General features: G+C 36.8%; 1 protein-coding gene across 10 annotated transcripts in view; it reads left to right on the top strand.

The window, feature by feature from the left end:
* The window catches only part of Msp300 (Muscle-specific protein 300 kDa), a 135,175-nt gene that overhangs the window by 9,208 nt on the left and 103,297 nt on the right, over window positions 1-22,670 (top strand). For 9 of the 10 annotated variants that reach the window (XM_066301833.1, XM_066301853.1, XM_066301862.1 and 6 more), the window contains exon 1: window positions 14,774-15,067. The exons of the other annotated variant lie outside the window; for it this stretch is intronic. In XM_066301833.1, coding sequence (XP_066157930.1) covers window positions 14,774-15,067 — 294 coding nt within the window. Of the gene's footprint in view, window positions 1-14,773; window positions 15,068-22,670 lie in introns of those variants that run through there. 10 annotated transcript variants of the gene reach the window in all.

Raw genomic sequence — 22,670 nt, 5'->3', positions numbered from 1 at the left:
AAAAAATATTAAAGCTTGAAAAAAATAATAAGTTCTTAACGTTATATTTAATATTTTGTAGGATAGTCTCTTGCGTCAATCACTGCTTAACATCTTCTGCCCATTGAGTCGACGAGCCTTGCGCAAAAGTCAGGTGGGATTAGTCCTCATTCTTCTTCCAATGCATTCCACAAATCGGCCCTGTTCTTAATATTCCTTTTCCTAATTTGTTTATCCAAATAGTTCCAAAGGTTCTCTATTGGGTTCAAATCAGGTGATTGTGAAGGCCAACTCATCATGCGGATTTTTTGTTCGGAAAACCGATTCTTCACCAAACGAGATATGTGCTTTGGATCGTTGTCTTGTTGGAAAATCCACATCAGTGGCAGTTGATCATATTCATATGGTATCAAATTAGTTTCCAATATTTGAACATACAATTGAGCATCCATTCTGCCATCAATCTTTGTCAAAGGATCCGTGCCACACATATCACGTTGCCACCTCCACGCTTAACAGTGGGCACTAGGTACTTGGGGTCACATCTTTGACCAACAGGTCTTCTTACGTAGCCAGTAGAATCCATGCCAAACAGGTTAAATTTGCTTTCGTCACTAAAGACAATCGTAGACCATTGATTTGTTGTCCAGTCCTTATGTTGTCTAGCAAATTTTAATCTGGCTTCTCTGTGCCGCTTTGTAAGAAGAGGTTTTTTAACCGCACGCCTGCCATGAAGGTTTTCTGACAAAAGACGACGTCTAATAGTCACGTTTGACACCATTACATCCTGATATTCTTCTTTTAGTTCCTTGTTTATATCAACGGCAGTTTTCATGGGATCACTTCTTGCCTTTCGAATGATGATTTTATCCAGTTTCCTATTTGTTTTTCGTGGTCTCCCTATTTTCAAAGCCGGATCTACAGTACTTCTTCTTAAAAATTTATTGACAATTTCGCTAACTGTTCCTCGGTTGATGTTAAGTGACTTTGCTATGTCAATTTGTTTTATTCCTCTTTGGTACAGCAATATAATTTTCTTCTTCAAATCAGAACTGAAATATTTGCACAGGGGCATTTTAATTAATGAACGTTACTTTAAATTTTGTTGAAAGATGCCAAATAACTGCTTACCAACTTCAATGCGACACTCTAAAGCCGAATGATAAAATGTTTCCATACTTACGAAAAGGACCAAATGACTTATTCGAAAAATTCAATTGAGGCGAAAGTAGATAAGGGTCCCAATATTTATGAACAAAATTTTTAAGGCATTTGAGAATACACTACATTTTACTATTTTATTGTTCATATACAGTGTGTTAGTAAATGTTTTGGATTAAGAAGATGTTTCCATACTTATGTTCATCACTGTACGTTCGGACAGGAACTTTTCATTTTGCCGTTATAAAAATGCTGAATTACACTGACTTTCAAAAAAACCGCAACACCAAGAAGAACACATTGTACACGTTTGAAATTCTGGCATTACGTTGGGTCGGGTAATAGATAAAAACGATCAAAATATCAAAAGAACATTATTGTGAATAAGTGAAAAAATTTAATAATAATTTAATAATGGGTGGTATCTCCTCTTAAATTAATACATTCCTGTAAGCGACGTGGCGTGCTTAAAATTAAATTGTCAATATCTTCCTGTGGTATTGTATCCCAGGCAATCTGCACCTGCTCGCGGAGTTCATCTATGGTTTCTGGAAGGCGAGCTAAACGTTGAAGTCTCCGACCCATTATATCCCATACATGCTCTATTGGGGACAAATCTGGAGACCGAGCTGATCAAGGCAAAGTATCTAAATTTTCAGCTTCCAAATACCTCAAAGTATCGTTGGCTACATGTGGTCGCGCATTATCTTGTTAAAATGTGCTTCCACGATGGTCGTGCATGTACGGTACAAGAACCGGTTCTAAGACACTATTAATGCACCTCTGAGCATTTAATCTATCATAAATGAAAACAAGAGGAGATCGACTACCATACTGGATGGCATCCCAAACCATGACACTTGGTGTTAAACCAGAATGACGCCTTTCCAAAAAGTCCAAATTTAATCGCTCTCCTCTGCGTCTTCTAACACGTAACCGTCCATCAGATCGCCATAAACAAAATCGGCTCTCATCACTGGACACGATTCTTCTCCACTCCTCCACCCATTGCACTCTCAGACGACACCACTCCAGTCGGGCCACCCTGTGGTTTCGTGATAATGGAAGCCGAAGCATAGGACGATATGAATTTAGTCCAAAACTTCGAATTCTGCGATACATCGTACCAAGGGAGACCCTTCGATTTAGGGTGGCTACCCAGTTAGCACCAAGAGACGGAATTGTTTCAAACGGGGCGCCTGTCGCTGAACGACGAAGTCGCCGGTCTTCGCGTCGGTTCGTCATTCTTGGACGGTCACTACCACGATGACGATTTACTGACCCTTCGTTAGACCAATCTCTCCAAGCTCTTAGCACTGTTGATGCGTTTCGATCCAATCTACGCGCAATTTCGCGGAAAGGTAAACCTGCCTCGTGCATACCAACAATTTTTCCCCTTTCAAAGGGAGTTGACTGCCGATAAATTGCATTTTGGCGTACACGAGGCATTTTGCACTACCACACCTTCAATATGGTACTAACAATAATACCTTTATCGCTATTCGCCTGTAAAAAAATTTGCAAAAAGAACGATCGTCACAGATAAAAAAGTAAAGAAAAACTTCATATCGCATTAAAATACGAACTTGAAATTTTTATCATTTTTTTCTCTTTACAAGTCTAAAATCATACTAAAATTTCAATGCGTTCTTCTTGGTGTTGCGGTTTTTTTGAAAGTCAGCGTGTAAAATTACCCAAAATCTGTGAATTATTTGTAGACATTGGTTGTTTTCAAGTCTGCGCAAATAAATTGTATTTCTTAAAAATTCTTTTCATTCGTATTAAGGAAACGCCGAGGGTGGCCCTGTACTTTTTGGACGCACCCATACCGTCCCGAATTCAGGTTGGTGCGTCATTTTATGGACGAGCCGGAGAGGATTAGATTTTGGATGTGTTGTAAATTTTAATCGTTGAATGATTGCACATGAATGTCCTTTTCATGGGAGATATCGTGGTCTATTTTCGTAATGCAATCCGTTTCGTAAAAATATCGAAATCTGACAGTGGAACCACAGAAACTCCGGCTTTTCGAATTATTTCATCCAACATGCGATTGTCATCACGAAAATAGACGCGAACACGCGAGGAATGACGCAACTCTTCCGGTTTCACTCTGATTCTATCGCTGTATGTATTTATATTTGGAATTCCACTAAGGCCTAAATATTTCAGCGCTAATCCAGGGATGGGATGGAAAATCGTCCTTTAAGGTATTTACTTCTATTATGAAAATTTACGGGAAGAAATGCTGCGGGAATTATACCGAGTGTCCGCAAACAAAAGTAGAATATCTCGGCGGGTGATTCTAGATATTAAAATAGTAAAAAAAGTTTCTATAAACGTGGCCCGAAAATTGCTTCTTAACGGGGCTACAACCTCTTGAAGGTGGACTTCTGAAGATGGCTTTTTAGAAATATAATATTTTCGAATTTGCGCAAAAACGATAAAATTCGATTTACTTTTATAAGTGTGAATGTCAACAGTTTTTAGCGTTAATCATTGAGTGCCTGGGTGCAAAAAGAGGATGAGTCACATTTTTAATCATTTTAAGGAAATAAAAAATAGTTGCAGCACACGTGTTTCTCTGTTTTCCGTGTAGAGTACCTCTCCTTTTTGCAGAGAAATGGAAATTCGATTAATTTATCATTAAAAAAAGGCAAGAATTAAAAAAAAATGGTAATAGGGCAAGAAGAGGCTGAGCCTCTGTAAAACTTTCGCAACAGCTGCAGCTTCAAACTTTCAAAGAAAGAATATCATAATACGTAAACGCATTATACAATATGATATAATCATTCAGAGCAGTTTTTTCTTCCGTGCTTGAAACGTCTAAAGTTTGCAAAACAACAAAGCCACTTCTTAAAGTGTCATAAAATGACATATCAGTTTTTGGCACACATTCTGCATGACACTGTCCAATTTTGCATCCTTAAGAAGCAACGGTGCAGTATGACACTTTTTTTTTCATTAACGTTGACAGACTTTTTTACATTTACCAGGTCTGTAAATATGAAACCGGAATTTGTCTCCAAATATCCCTAGTGGTCAATATACGTAATATTATTGTGTTATTAGGGCACTATATCTCTTATTTACATCTGAGAATGATTTTCAAATCATAACAATACTGGTTCAATACTGCAGTACAGTTTGCAATAGCTTTGAGTATGTCGAATTTTGTGCCTACAAATTACGATTTGCGGACAGCATTGATTTTCTGTTACCACTTGAAAAAAACGGCTGCAGATTCACATCGCATGCTTGTTGAAGCTTACGGTGAACATGCCCTTGGAAAATCACAATGCTGTGAGTGGTTTAAAAAATTCAAAAGTGGCAATTTTGACGTCAACAACGAAGAGCGTGGAAAACCACCGAAAAAGTTTGAAGACGGCGAGTTGCGAGCTTTGTTAGATGAGGACGATGCTCAAACGCAACAACAATTAGCGAACCAATTAAATGTGACACGAGAAGCCATTTCCATTCGTTTGAAAGCTATGGGAAAAATTCAGAAGATAGGAAAATGGGTTCCACAGGAACTCGATGAAAGACAGCAAGAAAATCGAACAATCACTTGCCAATTGTTGCTTACCAGGTATAACAGAAAGTCATTTCTTCATCGAATTGTGACTGGTGACGAAAAATGGATCTATTTTGAGAATCCCAAACGTAAAAAATCATGGGTAACTCCAGGCGAACCATCAGCATCGTCAGCAAGACCAAATCGATATGGACGGAAAACAATGCTCTGTGTTTGGTGGAATCAAAAAGGTGTAATTTGTTATGAGCTGCTAAAACCTGGAGAAACAGTTAATACTGAACGTTACCGACAACAAATGATGGACTTGCATCGAGCTTTGCGTGAAAGACGACCAGAATACCAAGAACGGCAGCACAAGGTGATATTGCTTCATGATAATGCACCATCACACACTGCAAAACTGGTGAAGGAAACGATTGGGACGTTTCATTGGGAAGTACTATCGCATGCGGCTTATTCACCCGACTTAGCACCATCCGATTATCACTTATTTGCATCGATGGGACACGCTCTTGCAGAACAGCACTTCACCTCTTACGAAACAGTTCAAAAATGGCTCGATGAACGGTTTGCCTCAAAAGAACAACAGTTCTTTTGGCGTGGCATCCACAAATTGCCAGAGAAATGGAAAAAATCTATATGTAACGATGGGAAATATTTCGAATAAAATATTTTTTATAATTTTTGCACAGTTAAGTTATACTTTTTATTAAAAGATTTCGGTTTCATATTTACAGACCTGGTAATAAGGTCAATTTCTGAAAAAGGAACCACTAGCAGATTTAGTGTACTCTATGCCATGAGAAAGTGGTGAATATACAAAAAGTCGGTAAGTAGAAACGTAAAATTTTTCTTCATCGGGACCTTTCGGCACTGAGAGTGAAAAACACTTTAATAAGCGTCGAAAAATCATAAATCAGATCCTGGGAAACATTCATGACTTTAAGTACTAAAGCAGCTGACGCTAGCTGCAAATGGTTAAAGGGTTCTTCGATTACGCACTAAAATCAAGGCCATCGATTAGTTAATCAAACAAGACACGTTAAGAAGTCAAATAAAAATAGTAAAGAAGTATTATGCTCTAATTGTTGCAAGAACTCTTGGAAATCTTCAAATTCTCGAGGTAAATTGTATCGCAGCCGACAGGAGCTCGCCGAAAAATGTTCGTATCTGTTTCTTCCAATTCATTCTTGACTCTTTTAAGTTTTTTTTTCTGTTATAACGTAGTTTTCTCTATGCTTGCCGAATACTTCGTTGAGGCAAATTCCCCCTTTCAAATCCTTGAATACGCAAACATATTTAAGAAAATTTCGAGAAGCTCTGAAATAGAGTTCATAGATCTAAAGCCTTTATTTATTGATTGATCCTCCTCTGACGTATTTTTGATTTGAGAAAAACGTAGTTTCATTCGCCTTCGTTGAAAGTTTTATTTGTGCAATGTTCCCGCTGGGAAAGCTTCACATATACTAGACAAATCGTGTCCAATTCGAGAAGAATTCTGTGAAAAATGTTATATATACTGCGTGACATAGAAAACACCCCGCGAAAATGGTTTTATTTGAATAATTTTTGGTATGCTTAAACAAATGTTTCATTAAAAAAATGAACAAATTTAATTGTGAAAAACCAAAAAAAATTCATAATTTTTCAGTCTTCCTCGGTGTCTTATACATGCCTGTACACGTCTAGGCATGGATTTAATGAGGTGAGTGATGTCTCCTTGAGTGATCTCATTCCAGGCTAACTGGACAGCATGACATAGTGTAGCTAGGGTTCGTAGGGGATAGAGTAAATTATGCAACATTCTACTTACAATACCCCAGACATGTTCAATCGGTGACAGGTCTAGAGATTGAGCGGGCCAAGGTAGCAAATTGATTGCATTTTATTGAAAGAAGTCCATATTCAGCCTAGCCACATGTGATCGTGTATTGTCTTGCTGGAAAACTGGATTAACAAGATTTTTTAGATAAGCCACAAGATGAGGTTCCATAACTTTTTGGATGTATCGTTGGGTTTTCATACTGCCTCTAATAAAAAGTGAAGGCGATCTGCTACCATATTCAATGGCATCCCAAACCATTACCCTAAAAATTATTTAAATATAACCATTTTTACGGAATGTCCTCTTTTCTATATTACGCAGTATACCTACGTAAATAGTTGTATGACTCCTGATTCTTTACTGATACGCCGGAGGCGTGTTTTTTTTATGGGAAAGAGCGTAGTTTTCTCTACGTTTATTAAAAATGTTATTAAGGTAAATTATCATTTTGAAACTCTAAAATTTTCAAATTCACGCAAGGCCCTTTAAAGAGGCAGTTCTAGGGGTAACATTCATAGAACTGTAACCATTCACTGCGGAATAGTAAGTCTTTTACCTATTTCTACCTGGAAAAGGGCAGCTGCCTTCAGCTCCGCTTCACATTTCATTCATGCAATTATCCTACTTGGGAATTGCTTTCACAAAATCAGCAAAGTTCAAAAATTTAGTTTCATTTTACTATGTTTTAAGACATTAAGTTTCGATGACGTTTTTGGTCTCTCTAGAAATGGCCAAAGTGCATGAGACCCTCAACATTTTTTCCTCTAATTATGGGGAAGATACTTTGGAAAAATCTGAATAATTCACAGTCGACGTCGCCATGTCTATGGTTTCTTCAACTTTTTGTTATAATGATTTCTGTGAAAACTCTAACGCACGGCAATGCTAAAATTCACGCAGTGTCTTGAACAACCTTAATACATCCACACGAATAATGAATTTTTGAACTTTCGGCAACATCGCTTTTAATTAGAGCGTTTTATTAACATCCAGTAAGCCGAATGCAATCGTCACGCGCGTTCCAAGAGCTGAAACGAACGAGTATCGCCGCGTTGCCGCTTCACCTGAAAAATACTCGATAGCTTTCGTGTCCATTCCCTAATTGACTATTCTCGGGACTGTCTAGCCTTTTCCCAATTTTTTCCCTCTACTCTCGAAACTTTGCATGTACAATCACGCCAAGGTTTCTTCAAGCTTAATAAACGTTCAGTTCAAGTTAAGTACATCCAATCAAAAATTGTTACATGGGTTGCGCCTTTGATCTAATCATATAAAAGCTAATTAGTTTAATCGGTAACGGAAGAGCTAAAGGATGTCAAGGGTACCTACTATGTAATTCGGCTACCTAATTTGAAGAATTGGGATGCATGAGCGTCAACTGCAACGAGTCAAGTGGCCCCACGATATGAAAAATAGTGATCTACGGTTTGTTCTCATTTTACATTGTTTCAAAACTTGCACCTATCAATTCATGTGTCACAGAAAGCGACAATGCATATGTAGCTCGTTATCTCTTCGATTTATCATTTTTCCTCCTCATAGTGTTCAGTTCAAGGTTGAAATTCGGAAATCTGGGAAGTGGAGAGTTTGCCGGAAAATTAGGTAAAAGCGACATATTAACATGACTTTGCTTTCTGCGAAAGTAGAAATAGCGATAGTAGCACGGCAGTTGACGGGGTTATGGCGGTAAGCGTCCCGAGGTTCAAATGAGAAGTCTCCCCGAATTTCAGAGAAAATTCGACTGAAAGGGATAGGACTGAGCCCTTTTTAAATCCGTCCTGCGGACCTTTCTTCAAATCTGTTATCGCCCGAGATGCCCATTACAACTGCGACTCATTTTCATAATTGCGAGCACAGTAAATGGTTAATGAACTCTCGTATCCATTTCAATGTTTGTAGACCTATTATTTATGTTGTTGACCACAGGCCACTTGTATCGATCGTAGTGCTCGGTCAGTAGGTCAATACAATGAAAACCTTCCATTTCATGGGGCTCCCCTTGATGAGATCACCCTTAATTTGAAAAATCGATAACGCTGTATTGTTTTTAGACATAAAATACGCATTTCGAGATAAGGGGTAAAATTTCGGTTTTTTTGGGAGTATCGAAACGAGTTTTGAGGTTTGAGTTTTAAAACGCCGAAAAGTGGTCGAGCTCACTGTGCTCGTCCGTGCAGTCGCTTTATTCGGTCGTCGAATGGTTAATTGAAAACGTGACAAGTGGGCTGATAATAAATCCCTGCAATAATCATAAAATTATAAACGATAGCAGTGAGTATGTCGCTAACATGTATCTCATTAAGCAAGTTCGCGGTCAAGTGAACTATGACATAAGATTCTGTTTACTAGATATTTATAGCCAAGGCAAACGCGAATTTAGCACATACATAAACCATTTATCACATTTTTGAAAATCGGGGACGAAGTACAATTTTACCCGATGGAAAGTTACGAGGACAGTCCCGGGAGCACCCGACCTAACACTTGAAGAAAAAAAATTTGGAAATTATCGCGTTATTCTCGACATAATGTCCTTTGAGACTGACACACTTTTCGCCGCGACGTTCTATGAAGAGGTTTCGTATGTTTCGCAACAGACACCAACCTCGAGTTCCACCTATTCATTATTGGCAAATCTCTTTGCAACGAGCTATTTTTTCCAATTTGGAAGTACAAAATAACGGGAGGGGGCTAAATCTGGCGAGTAGGGTGGATAAGGAAAAAGTTCGAAACCTAATTTATCGATTTTGGCCATCGCGATAACGAACGAGTGGACTGGTGCGTCGTCTTGATGAAACGCGACTTTATTTTTCGCCAAAGTAGTCGGTTTTTCAGAATTTCTTAGCTCAAATACTGTAATAAATACAGTAGTGGCCATAAGTTTGGAAACTTTTTTAATATCGCTTTTATTAAAATGAACGATTATAATTTGAAATTGTAAATATAAAATAGAATCTATTTTTAATACTTTATCAACATCCATGGTATATTGGTATTTATTGGAATTTGATTTGGAGTAAATATAAATTTTTTTTTTTAATTGCAGACAAAAGTATGGAAACCAATAATGTATTTTCAGCAACTTATAAAATATATCCTTTGTTTCAAAATTGTGTCAATATTTTGTGGCAAATCCTTTTCCTTTAATTACTGCACGACACCGTTGGTTCATAGAATACACCAGTTTTCTGCAAACTTCCACTGGAATTAATTTGCATTCTCTTTCCAAAACCTCGAATAAATGTGGTGAACTATGAATTTTTTCTTTCCGAATTTGCCTTCCAAGGTGTTCCCAAAGATGTTCGATCGGGTTAAGATCTGGACTCTGCGACGGCCATTCCATTTTCGCGACACAATTTTCTTCAAACCAATTTTTAACCAGTTTTGATGCGTGCTTGGGGTCATTGTCTTGCTGAAAACTCCAAGACAAGGGCATTTCCCATTCTGCATAAGGGAGCATATGGTTCGCTAAGATGTCCTTGCACACGAATCGGTCCACAGTCCCTTCTATTTTAATTAATGGCCCAACCCCAGACGCAGAAAAACACCCCCACACCATAACATTTCCACCGCCATTTTTTACAGTAGGCAATTGATACTTAGAATCGAATCTTGCATTCTTCGGACGTCTTACGTATCGAATACCATCACTACCAAATAACTGAAATTTACTTTCATCGCTCCACAAGATTGTATTCCATTTTTCCTGTGACCAGGAGATATGTTGCCAAGCAAATGCAAGACGTGCCTTTCTATTTCTTTTGGAAATCAGTGGTTTTTTGACAGCAATCCTTCCAAACAAACGTCCAGCTACCAAGAATCTTCGCACCGTGCGACTCGATGCCACCATGTTGTGTTCTTCAGCAAGAAGTCATGAAATACCCGTTGAAGTTAATAGTGGATTTTTTTTCGACATCCTTCGTATTAATTCTTGAGTGCGTTTTGGAAACTATTTGGGCCTACCTGGTCTTGGAAATCTCTCTATTGTACCACGTTCATGAAAACGTTTCAATATTTTCGATATTGCTACTTTGGGTACGTTTAAAGAACTAGCAATATCACACTGCTTGTGCCCCTGCTTAAACAACTGTGCAACTCGCTGTTTTAATTCTTCAAATAAATGACGCTTTGGAATTGTCACTTTTATTGAATTCTACTGTATACTGTGTAAATTCGATAAATTTAGCTTTTATTTGATTCGTTTTATCAAAAAATGCAAATAGTTTCCATACTTTTGTCCGCATTTTTTTTTAAATTTCATATTTACTCCAAATCAAATTCCAATAAATACCAATATACCATGGATGTTGATAAAGTATTAAAAATAGAATCTATTTTATATTTACAATTTCAAATTATAATCGTTCATTTTAAATAAAAGCGATATTAAAAAAGTTTCCAAACTTATGGCCACTACTGTATGTATAATTTTTGTCAGTTTATTATTTTTTCTTTACGGAGACAATCATTAAACATTATCCCACGTGCATTCCAAAAAACTGACGCTATCAACTTTCTTGCAGATCGGACGGTTCTTGCCTTCTTTGGAGCCGATTCTCCCCTTTGAGTTAATTTTTTTGTCTGCTCTTTGGCCTCAGGTGCGAAATGATGGACCCATGTTTCATCCATGGTTATGAATCGACTCAAAAACTCGGCTTTATTGCTGCAAAACTTTGCCAAACACTCCCTTGAAACCTCCTCACCGTGCTGTTTTTTATTCAATTGTGAGTAATCACAGCATTCATCTTGCGTGCAGTTTTCTCATATCCAATTGTTCGTCAAAATGTGATATGCAGTACTTCTTCCATGCCCATCTTCCAGTATAGTTTTGGGAATTTCCTCCACAATATCTGGAGTGTGATGGCGTCGACTATTGCTGAGTTAGTCTTGGCAGCTCATGCAACCACGTTAAGACTGTCTCACCCGACATTTTTTCAATTGCTAACAAAGGACCACATTTCCCCCAGAATAGAATCTAACTCCGCTGTGATGTTGGATAGACCAAGACCTGTCAGATGAAAGTATTGAATCGCGTATCGATGAGCAGTTTTTTCCATGATCACAAAATCTTTAAAAGCGTTAATTAAAACGGGTTCAAAACAAGCACAAATTGACTTTAAACTTAAGCTTTTATAATGTGACCGTGGGGAATTATACGAGAATTAAGATACAACACTTTTATACAACTTCTCAATGGTACAAGAGCAAGACAACACCAGGCACTAACTATCGGTTTCTGAGGACGAATCTGCGTGACTTCTGTAGGGAATCTGTCCTTTCAAGGGGTTCCAAGTTACGTATATGCTACTGCTTGTCATTAAGGGTAGTATGTAGATTAGCCTGAACTTAGAACATTGCCCCAGCAAGTTACGTTAGAACGAATTTACTGTATATGAACAAAGAGATAATATCTAAATGTAGCAAATAGCTTAATTGTTCTGTGATGTGTCTAAATGTTCAAAAGAAATATTCCATGAGAACTAAGATAATACGGGAGGTACATTATACTTTTTAAGGTTAGGTCTTAGTAATGTACGGAAATTTTCAATAAAAAAATCGCCATCTCTGTGTCAGGTTGAATGCTCCTGGGACTATCCTCGTACCTACGGAGTAAAAACGCCATAAAATTTTAATCAAAATGAGTCCTTAAGTTTTAAACCTGAATCAGTAATTCAAATTCCTTCGCTACATCCAGCAATTCCCGTTTTTTCAGCCATAAAACGAGTCATGAGATTTCATATCTATCCGAGGACTGTATTAGTGGGCTTTTAAACCTTGTAAAAAACGAAAACACTCGTTCTGGTGTTTTGCGCGGAAATATAGCTATAAACCATGAAGGAATTAGTTATGCAGACTAAGCAGAAACGAAAAATTTAATTAAGAATTACGAGGTCTTCATACCATTTCACTATATGGTTTGAACGTATAACATTTCTAAAAGGAAAAATGCCTACTTTTACTCCTTTCTCAAGCAGTTGATCAAATATTAAATTATGACTTAAAATGCCCGGTGATTTAATTTTAGCCATTATCGACATGAATACTCCTAATGCGTAAGCGAGTTTCTAACACTAAAAACGTTAAAAATTGAGAAAAAAAACTGGATTTGTTGTAGTTCATGAGGGACTCCAAAAATCCCATAGCTAGTTTTTTATATAATTTATTTTATCATTGTTTTAATGCGAAAAAATAAATATGTATATAATTTTAAAACTATAACAACTCAAAGTATAAATATTTAACCAAGTGAGATAACCGGTAGATAAGTACTTACTTCGTGTACTGCAGGTACCTGTAAAAGGAGACGACTGCTTCTTTTCTTTATTAAAACACCTCATTAAGATTAACACAACGTTCTGTTCCTTTTCAGAAAACCAAGTTCACATTTTAAATACGATTGTAATAAAATAACAAATTTACAAAGAGTAAATGTCACTAAAAATATTGTCTGTATTGTTGCGCGGGTAGTTTATCCGCGTAACCCGTTTTACCCCGAGTTTAGTGACATCGTTTTTCCATTTCTTCCATTAAATCTATGTAAAAAATGACAGTTCAGAATTAGAATATATAAACTAATTATCGTAATTCTGAATGTTTATTCGATGTGGGTGCCATAATTCTTTTCACCGTTAACGTTTATATAAATAAATTACAGAGGGCAACGGTTTAAAAGATAATTTTTAAAATTGATGCAATAATTTGACGATAATTCATTTTCCTATAGTGCTTCGATTGGTGAGATTTAGTTGAAATATTGCCTGTTACGTAAATAAGTGGACTCGATCGATAAAACATTGATGCTCCGTTGAAAAAATACCCATTTTATCTCACGAAATTTAATACTCACCTATGCACAATTCAATTTTTACTACTTGCCAAAGCATTAGGATAAACTTCTCCCAGACAAAATTCTAGGATTCAATTATATTTATTGAATTATGTAATTTTGTCATTTTGTCATCGGTATAATTTTAACAGTAAATTTATATAACGACGTTGCCAAGAATGTCAGAAATTCGTACGTCTACAAATATTACTACAATTTTTTTTCATCTTTTATATATAGGCTGGGGCAGTTGTGCTTGAAATGTAAATTTCAATTCTAACGCCTCAATTGCTCCAAGATAATCACCAATTTGTCAGGCACACTATGCATAGTGTTTTCCATTCAGTTGCTCCTCAAAACGATAATTTTCGACCACTACAATTTAAAAACAAAATTGTGGTCCTCGCACCCGCCAAGCAACATTAAGCAAGTTTACATCAAGTTAATGTTTCCGAGGCACAAAGCAACTGCCTAGTGCGGCCACACAAGCTGCCAGCATAACCTAGTTTGGTGCAGCAGCCCCGCCTTGAGAAAAAACCCACACTTGGTTTCATTATTGAAAATTTATTCAACTTATTTTTGCTTGACCGTCTTTAAACGACAACTTCTTTTCAAAAAGATAAATTACCATACACCATTTTATCAGGATACGATACGACGTAATTTTTTCCCGTATCTGCATTTTTACCATAACATTAAAACCAAAGAAGGAAATATTTCTCCATAGACAATTAAATTAAATCTATACCTAAGTATATGTAAATGGAGTATACCACCTCCACGTTAGCCTTCTGTAACGTGCTTTATTTAACAAATTGGAATCACTTTTCATTGGTTAAATTGGAAGTCAGTCTTCATTTTGCTGAAAAACCACACGACATTCCATGAAATAATTTTTTACTATTTCTCCAGAAACAAACATAAAATTTACATTGGTCGTACATCCCCTCCCGCAGATTTTGTAAGTGTTCGAAATACCGTAATACGAGTAGTTAGTACTAGCAAATTACAAATTTTATTTCACTCAAGAATTTATTTTACAGTATTTGTTCCCACCTTATGACCTGCTGACTTTTTAAGCGATCGATTTGCAACCAATATAGATTTCACCAAATCTCAATTCACCATTTTGTCAAGACGCGATACGATACATACATTGTTTCTGTATTTTTCCTTCCATTCAAAACTAAAAAGGGCAGAATTTTTCTCGTCTATACACGTCATTTTGTCGCGTTATCCTGCCAGACTAAACCCATTATCCTGCGTCGATATGATCCCTCCAAGGCTCCCCATCGACTTCTCGTCCTTTCTCCACGTTGGCGTCACTCTCCAGTATCGAACGGTACGCGAACGACGAAAGAGAGGCACGCAGTCCTATCGCAGTTGTTGACAGATGCGACGCCGATGGCGAAATTCATCCCGTGATTATTCTTAATGATATGACAGCATGAGTGCACCCCGAAAAGATATTGGGGAGGGCCCGAAACGGCCTCCCGAATCTCCCCAAAGCCCTTCGAGTGGAAAATTACGTGAAACTGTGAGATTTTATGAGAAGGTGTGGACGGGTACCGGGTCGCCCGGTATCCACAGTGAGGGTGTTCATGTGGATGTGGAGCAGTTGGAAAGGAAGCTGGCCGAGGAGAGGGCAAGGCACCAAGAGGTGGCGGAGAGAACGGAGCCGTCCTCTCCGAGGCATGAAATGCAATATAGGAGTGGAATCGGTCCAGATGGGAGCTTTCAGGCATGTTTCTCTGAAATTTTCCCAATTTAATACCGCAATGAGACTGCCGGATTTTTTTTCTATAGTCATATTTCGCCGTCGATAATCGCCCTAAATAATTCTGTCTTACTCGGGTATGGATTGGATTATCAGGAAATGTAAATACTTACTTAATTCCTTAGATAACCCAAGCACAAGTACACATGCCTAAAATTCTTATTATTTAGTAACCCTAGTTGTAACACTAGGCATTCTCACCCAATAGCAGCTGAACAAAATCTGATGGTAATAAAGTAGGTCTCAACTCTTGTACCATTTACATAGTTATACATCCAACTTGCTCTCCCATACATGCAATAGTTCTAAACAGCAAACAAGTGTGATTTTTACTAAGTCCAAATCCGGTTTTTGACCGACGGAACCCAACTGCAGCTTGGTTTTGTTTGAACTCAAATGCGCCTACCTACTTGAAATGATGGTAATGTGGTTGGTTCACCCATTAAAAAGGGTCTTTTTTTTAGGCCGTTATCGTGCATAAATTATATCATCCTGTAGAGGGTTCTTTTTCTTTAACAACACAAACTTGTGTTCCGCGACGTATTGATCCACCATGAAATGGACATTAGGGTCCGTGGTAGTTAATGGTCAGTAGAGCGAGTATTGGGTAAGGAAGGAGTTCGTAGAAAGAATAAAAATAATTTTACCACAATATTTTTGTGGTATTTTTCCGGTACTGTCATTTAAGTTTACATTATTACCAGCCCGTGCAACCGTTGTTTTAAATATTTTCTTCCTACGTTTGGGCCTTATTCTCCAAACACGTAGGAGAAAATTGAATTTTTCGCGGCGCTTTTCCTATAAATTTTCGGTTATAAATCGACAGTTATATATTTTTTGTTTTTGGCTTCCTTTAGAGAGACAAAAACGTTTTTTTTTTATTTAGCTCTCTTCAGGCGGGGCACTCTGCGAGAGAACAAGTCACGACTCCTTATATCTCATTTAATATTGCTCCGAACTAAAGTCTGCGACAAGTGAGTTTTTCACGCTAAAATTTTCCAATAAATCAAAGTCACTTTTAATGACAAGTCTTTTGCTTCTAATTAAACCTCATAAAACTGTTAAATTATTATTATCATTTCTCCAGTAAGTTCTCACGAGTTTTCTATTCCCAATTCTAATTCTCAATAAATCCTCGAATAAATCAACATATATTCTTCAGGAAGAGTTGTTCTGATGTGATGTACCATATCTGCTGTATGAGCCATAAAATCTACGATTCTAGCGAATATCGACGACCTACAATTGCAGACGTATAGGCGATTCTTCATATTTCCATTAAAACTGCGCATTAAAGTGGAAGACGAATTAGTGCTAAATTTTTCTAATTTTTCCAACTTTGATGTTCGCATTTATAGCTAAAATATCCCTAAAAAACATGGCAGCTCCCTTAAAGACACATTGCCCCATCTTCCGAACGATTTCATACACATCTCTAACTTAGTTGAATCACTGTTTTTTGTATCAAGTTTCGCCCTAAATGCTACGGAATACGCTTTTAAAATCGAATTAAAAGCTTTCCTGATAGGTCAATATTGCGATGTAATGGAACCAGAATAGTTTCGCAGTAAGGCACCTTTAATACTTGCTACGTTTAAATACTGCGGCGAACTTCTATCTTTGCTTTCTTTTTTTAAGAAATGCAGAAGAAAAAAAGTGAAAGCTCAAATCTTCATTTTTCGGAGGTTTTGCTTTTATTGGCGCCACCCAAATTTGTTTCCGAAGTACTATTTTGCGCTTTTTTTTTTAATTTGTTGAGATCTTCGGTGAAATTTTCATAAAAATATGTGACGATGGGTTTTTCAAATAGAATAAAACCTTTTTTACTCTTTTCGAAAAACCCGTTTTTCAGAGATTTTGACTCTTTCTCCATAAACCGAATGAAATCAGCGCACATTTTCCGAATCCTGCATTACTATTAAATTTAACGACCTGCGCCTCATTTCGTCGTCCTTTGAACTTTAGCAGTTTACGAAATAACAATGGTGAATCATGGCAGTTGGATTACCTTGTGGAGGGAAAAATAAAAATTTTGAGACAGGAAAAAAAGGGAAATATAAAAGTCTTTCTCCCTCTAACTAATATCCTCAGGGTGTTTTGTAGGTAGTTTTATTACGAAGTTCTGCAATTGATTTGTTTTTAGTCAGTTTTATTTTCGATATTTTGCTTCCATTTTTTCAGTGCTTTTTATCATTCCTTTCGGCTTTTAATGCTACAGTATACTGATGAAGATGCCAAACGGCGTGAAAACGTCTGAACATACTGCAAAAGTTCGGAGGAACCCTACAACTAACCCCATACGGAATAATGAAGATGTAAAGTGTATCCAGAGAAACGGGAAAACTTTGGATTCGTCCATTTCTTCATTCTATGATCCATCCTTTGTTGTTGTTCGTTCCATATTTATTTTGTTTGACGTACCAAACATGGTTCCTTCATTCTAAACTTTGACCAGGTAGAACCAGTTATATCCAATTTGTTGTTTGTTACAAATAGTGCAAATGAACTGTCTGACAAGAAATTATCGCGTAATTGAGTAAAATTCTTAATTAGCTTTAAGAGGATCATTTTTTTAGAAGTTGCAAAGTTGTAGGCTCCTTTATTACATCATTGAAATGGCTTTAATGCGTCTTGCAACTTAGACTGAATAATAATAAATATGACATTCGCATTATCATTTATTTTGTGTGTGCTTAATCAATAATAATTGCCTCAATTTCGTATTAAGCTTTTCTCTCTTATCTACCAATTAAAAACTTGTCACACTTAATTAAATACAGAACGAGATTTTTGTATCAATTTGTTTTACTTCCGATAGATAGTCTGAAATTTTTGGAAACTTCTCACATTCAACTATCAGCCCCCTCTCTCATTTTTCCCTTCTCTTAATCGCCATTTTGATTTTAATTCGTCGGTAATTAATTCTTAATTGCCGACACCATCTACATCAAACAAATCTACCCCCATGAAGGGGAATTGTCGCTCGAAAGTGGGTGCCGCAACGCCAATTTATTTTTCTCAAACACCAGACAAATGAGTTCTTTTGGAAACTCAGAAAACCATAGTAGTTTGGGATTTTTCCTTTTAATTCTGAAAATTCTTATTTATTGCCAGTGTTTGCCATAAACACCTCTTCTTCTTTACTGTCAGTCTTAAATATAAAATTCACTTCACATCTAACATGAGAACTCTCGGTTATCCAGATTTATGTTCCATTTTAAGGAATTTCCTCTTGGCTAGAGTTGCCATAATATGATCTCTGGAAAAACACAGCTTTAGCACATCTTTATCAGTATTGATATTGACTTACCTGTTGATCTTAACCTCTCTGCCTGCATATTGCGCTATATTTTTGTCCTTCGTTTCTATCGTATTTTAGCATGCATTGTCGCTACTTTTGGAAGCTGCTAATGTGTAATCTTGAAATCTATCAAGATAGTGCTATCTTATGACGTTGTTACCGTGTAACAATAACGGTGTTTTATCATTCGTGGCATTCTTGAATTGTGTGTTTCGACATGGGCTTGCGGTGGATTGTACGTTAAAAGAAAATAATTTCTAATTAAAAAAAAATGGTGGTTGGGACGATGATGGTGTGGCCACAGCTGCTATTTTTTTGAGATATTTATCTATACCATAGCAGTGTGAGGAACTCATTGTAAAAATGGGTTTTGGAGGATTTCTCAGTCGGAAAATAACGTTATCCGATGCAGTAATTGCATGTTTTTTTCATTTCGACCTATCAATTAAAAGTGCTTTCAACTGTACCGACTTGATGTACGCACATGAACGCAGATGAAACCAATATGTAGAAACACGCCTCGGCCCTCCAGGTCCGACCAGGGAATGCCACGCGTTCAGGTCCCACCGAGGACCAGGGGTGCATAGAAAATTTCTCTCTTTGCAATGTCCAAAAAGAGAATTCGCATTTCTTTAAATGCCAAATCGATAGTTTTGGCTTCACTCCCTGGAAATTTGCCCTAAAAAGTGCTTCAAAATGTGGTTTTGGAGTCTAAACGGTTCTAAAATGAATTGGTGGCTTATGTTTGTGTTCTATATCGTTTGTCTTGTCATTGCTTCTCTAATAATAAAATTTAAAGATATTTAGTATACCTAGGGATTAAAATTGAAATTAAAAGCTCGACTGGCGTCAGCATGATGAAAAGCGCCTGTTAAATCACTAAACAATTCTCAGCGGTTTCCCTGGGAAAAGACTGTTGTAACAGCAAACCAAATTATGACATCAAATCATTATCTTCACCGTATACAAGTAATTAACGACAGTGTTGAATTTTAACGATGTTTTCTACTTATTTTAATCTTTTTCGGCATCGCTTATGTACGTGCTCCTTTATATATCAAACGTACACTAGGTACCTTCACGTACGAGCATTGGTGAAATACGGGTACTGATATATCTTAGTGCAACCTGTTTTATTTTTATTAAAATGTTTGGACTAGTCAAATTATTGTCAATGTGTGGCTAAAAATAAAATTATATAAACATCGTCTAATGACCTGGAAACCACCATGTAACGGGTATTACAACACACAAATATAACATGTAATGTGTTAACACATACAGACGGCTAAAAGTGTGGTTCGAACCACTTCCAAGGTCAGAGCTTTAGTATGAATGCGAATAGACATGAGAACGCGAAAGTGGGATTTGATTCTGGGAAGAAGTCGATTTCGATGGCGCCATCATGGCCACTAACTCATGTTTTATTACATTTTTCTTTATAATGGGAAAACGCTGAACATAAAGAAGGATAAGAATATGAAGATTCTGTGTTGGTATATACAGTGTGGCCCAAATTTGGAACTACGTAGGCGGTGGAATGGACAAAGCTTGAGAGATTTGCATATTATCAATTGATCGTTTCTTTGATTGTTAACGTGAATTTTCTATCTCAATTTTACTCCTATCCGATGGTTTGAAAGATGTTTTACTTTTCATCGAAAAATCCCAGCCGTTTATGGCGACTTTGCAAATTTTTATTAATGTCATCTTGGCTTTTTTTTGTATTTTCGAAGAGGGAAAAATCCTCCATTAATAAAAAATACTTAATTTTATAATGCAAAAACGTGAAAATTGTAACCAGTAGTACCGTGTTGAAGCCTTTTTTTGAAGTTTTTTCGACCATGGAAAGAAGACAGCTTCCATAAGAGTTCACGAGGCTACCAGACATTATTCGGAAATAGGTGGCGATAGATTATTTTTTGTTACATTAGCGTATTCTACGCAAAAATTGACTCAATGTAATGCTTTCCTTTAAAAATCGCGTTAGACTTGATTTACAGCCAATTGAACTAATAAACTTAACAAAAGTTTACATTTAAACTTGTTTATTGAGGAGATTTGTCATACAATTTTCCACACCGAATCCGGTTCAGACCTAAACTCGTGTCGACTTGAAAACTATTGAGCAAAAAGTTTTAAATTTTGTTTCTCCGACTTCCTATTTTCGAGTTTGCTTCTAATGCAGTTTCTAAACCGAATATAAGTTTCTTATAGAATTCCCCTGAACATTGATCATCTTTGTATTTCTTACGGTTTCTAAGATCCCAATACATAGATCACCAATTTGAGCCACGCTGAACTGGGTCCGATATAATGAAACTTACTCTCTAATTCAGATCGTATCGATCACTATAAAAGATGAAAAATAGTTTTCGTGCTACGGCCCATTTAATCTTTTTCTCCTTCTATTCATTATCTATTTGTCTAAATTAATTTCTGCTGCATGTCTTCTCTCTGTGTCGGAGCATTTCATCTTCTTCCTTTGTTTTTCACACTACGATGCGTTTTCGACTGTAATAGTCCGGTTCCCAATTTCATTCCATTCATTTATTACAAAAGCGATAAAAGACATTCGAAACTTAGAAATCGGCGACCCTAAATCTCTCTTTCGGGGCAGTAACACAGGACAGCACGGGGGACACTGAAACGTCCCTTTCAATACAAAGTGACTCTTAGCGTCGATACATATACATAAATTTGGGAAGTGAGTGCACGGACAGTTTTAAAACCCTTTTCAAGTTTATCCAATTCGATTATAAATTGAAAATGATCTCAAAAGTGACCCTTAAAAAAGAGCAATAAAAGGAGTGAAATAACATTTGTAGGCTTCTTGTAATAACTTTTCAGACGAGTCGAAATTTTTTCCGGCATTCCTGTCTTTTATGCAGCTTTTCAGTCCCAAGTTTCATTTATGGCCCCGCAAATTCCTGAAATGGTAAATTTGATTATAACCAGAGTCCGGTTCGAAATAAATCTGAAGGGGGAAATCTTTGTTAATTTTTTTTAATGTAATTTTCCTGAAGGATCTTAAATTTATTTTAAATTATCCGCGTCATCGACGCGTTGAGTACCCGCGATTTTATAATTGTATCATTTTTTTAAAGCTTTATGTGTTCCTTTTGTAAAAAAATATTATCGTCAAAATGCTTTTGAAATTAATCGTCTCTAAATTAGCTCTATAATCCTGCACAAACGAGGCTGTAATGCCTCTTTCAGTTTTTGAGATACAGAGTCGCATTTTTTAAATTAATTTTCATTAGAAATCGCATTTTCAGGTCCAATATCGAATATCTTCTCAAGAGCCAAATTTGACCTAACCAGGACCTGATGATTGGAAATGCGTCCTGTTAACAGTAGGAAATAAGCCCTGAGACAACCGACAATAGCGCCTTAATCAATTTGTAATGGCCTACATACCGCTCTAACTCGATTATTGGATAAAAAGAGCAGCGTTGCCGATATTTACTGTTATTTGGGATGTCACAGAATTTTCGGGCAATATTTTACTTTCTTCAAGAGAATGTAAGGAGATTTTAGAAACTCTAACAGACACTAATAAATTGTACTGGGGGGTTAATTAGGACCTTGCAGGCGTGTTTATACGTTGGCGCGTTGTGGTATATCATATTGTATTTGCTCACTTCAATCAATCATTCTAAAATAGTTATAATGATGGTCTCTTTGCATCCTCCTTTGCCATTTCTTTCTCAATAAGGTATGACGTGTGTCAGTAGAGCGACGCTGGTCGCTTTCCATCTTAAGGTATTTAAATCGTAATCGGATTCAAGTCGTCATATGGATGACCTCCGATCCATTCAATAACTTGATTAAAAGTGTTGTAAGTTTAGATCTAGCGATCAAGGGTCTGGAAAGGCATCCGGCATCCAGAAGCCTCTAATTTTAATAGACATGTATCCCTGTGTTTAGGCGCCACTCTGAGTAATAGACCCTCATTTTCTCTTTAGTTACCTCGTAATTATACTCTTAATTTAGTTAATGATCAAAAAACTTCTAGTATGTTATTTGAAATTATCAAATGAGACATTGTCCGCTCACTGTTATTTTTAACTCTTACAAAACTATCTTGAATGGCTATTGAGACAAACAGATTATGGTCGGGCACACATACTTTCGCAACCGACCATTAAAAATAAATCCATTTTGGTCATTGCATGTGTATAACTTTAAAATCGCGATTAGGTCACCATATTTTATAGTTTTCAGAAATATCATTATCATTGCTAAGTAGCACAAGGTGATCTA

Source organism: Euwallacea fornicatus, chromosome 1 (assembly GCF_040115645.1).
Source record: "Euwallacea fornicatus isolate EFF26 chromosome 1, ASM4011564v1, whole genome shotgun sequence".
NCBI classification, from domain to species: domain Eukaryota; kingdom Metazoa; phylum Arthropoda; class Insecta; order Coleoptera; family Curculionidae; genus Euwallacea; species Euwallacea fornicatus.
This window is presented reverse-complemented; position numbering and strand designations above follow the sequence as displayed.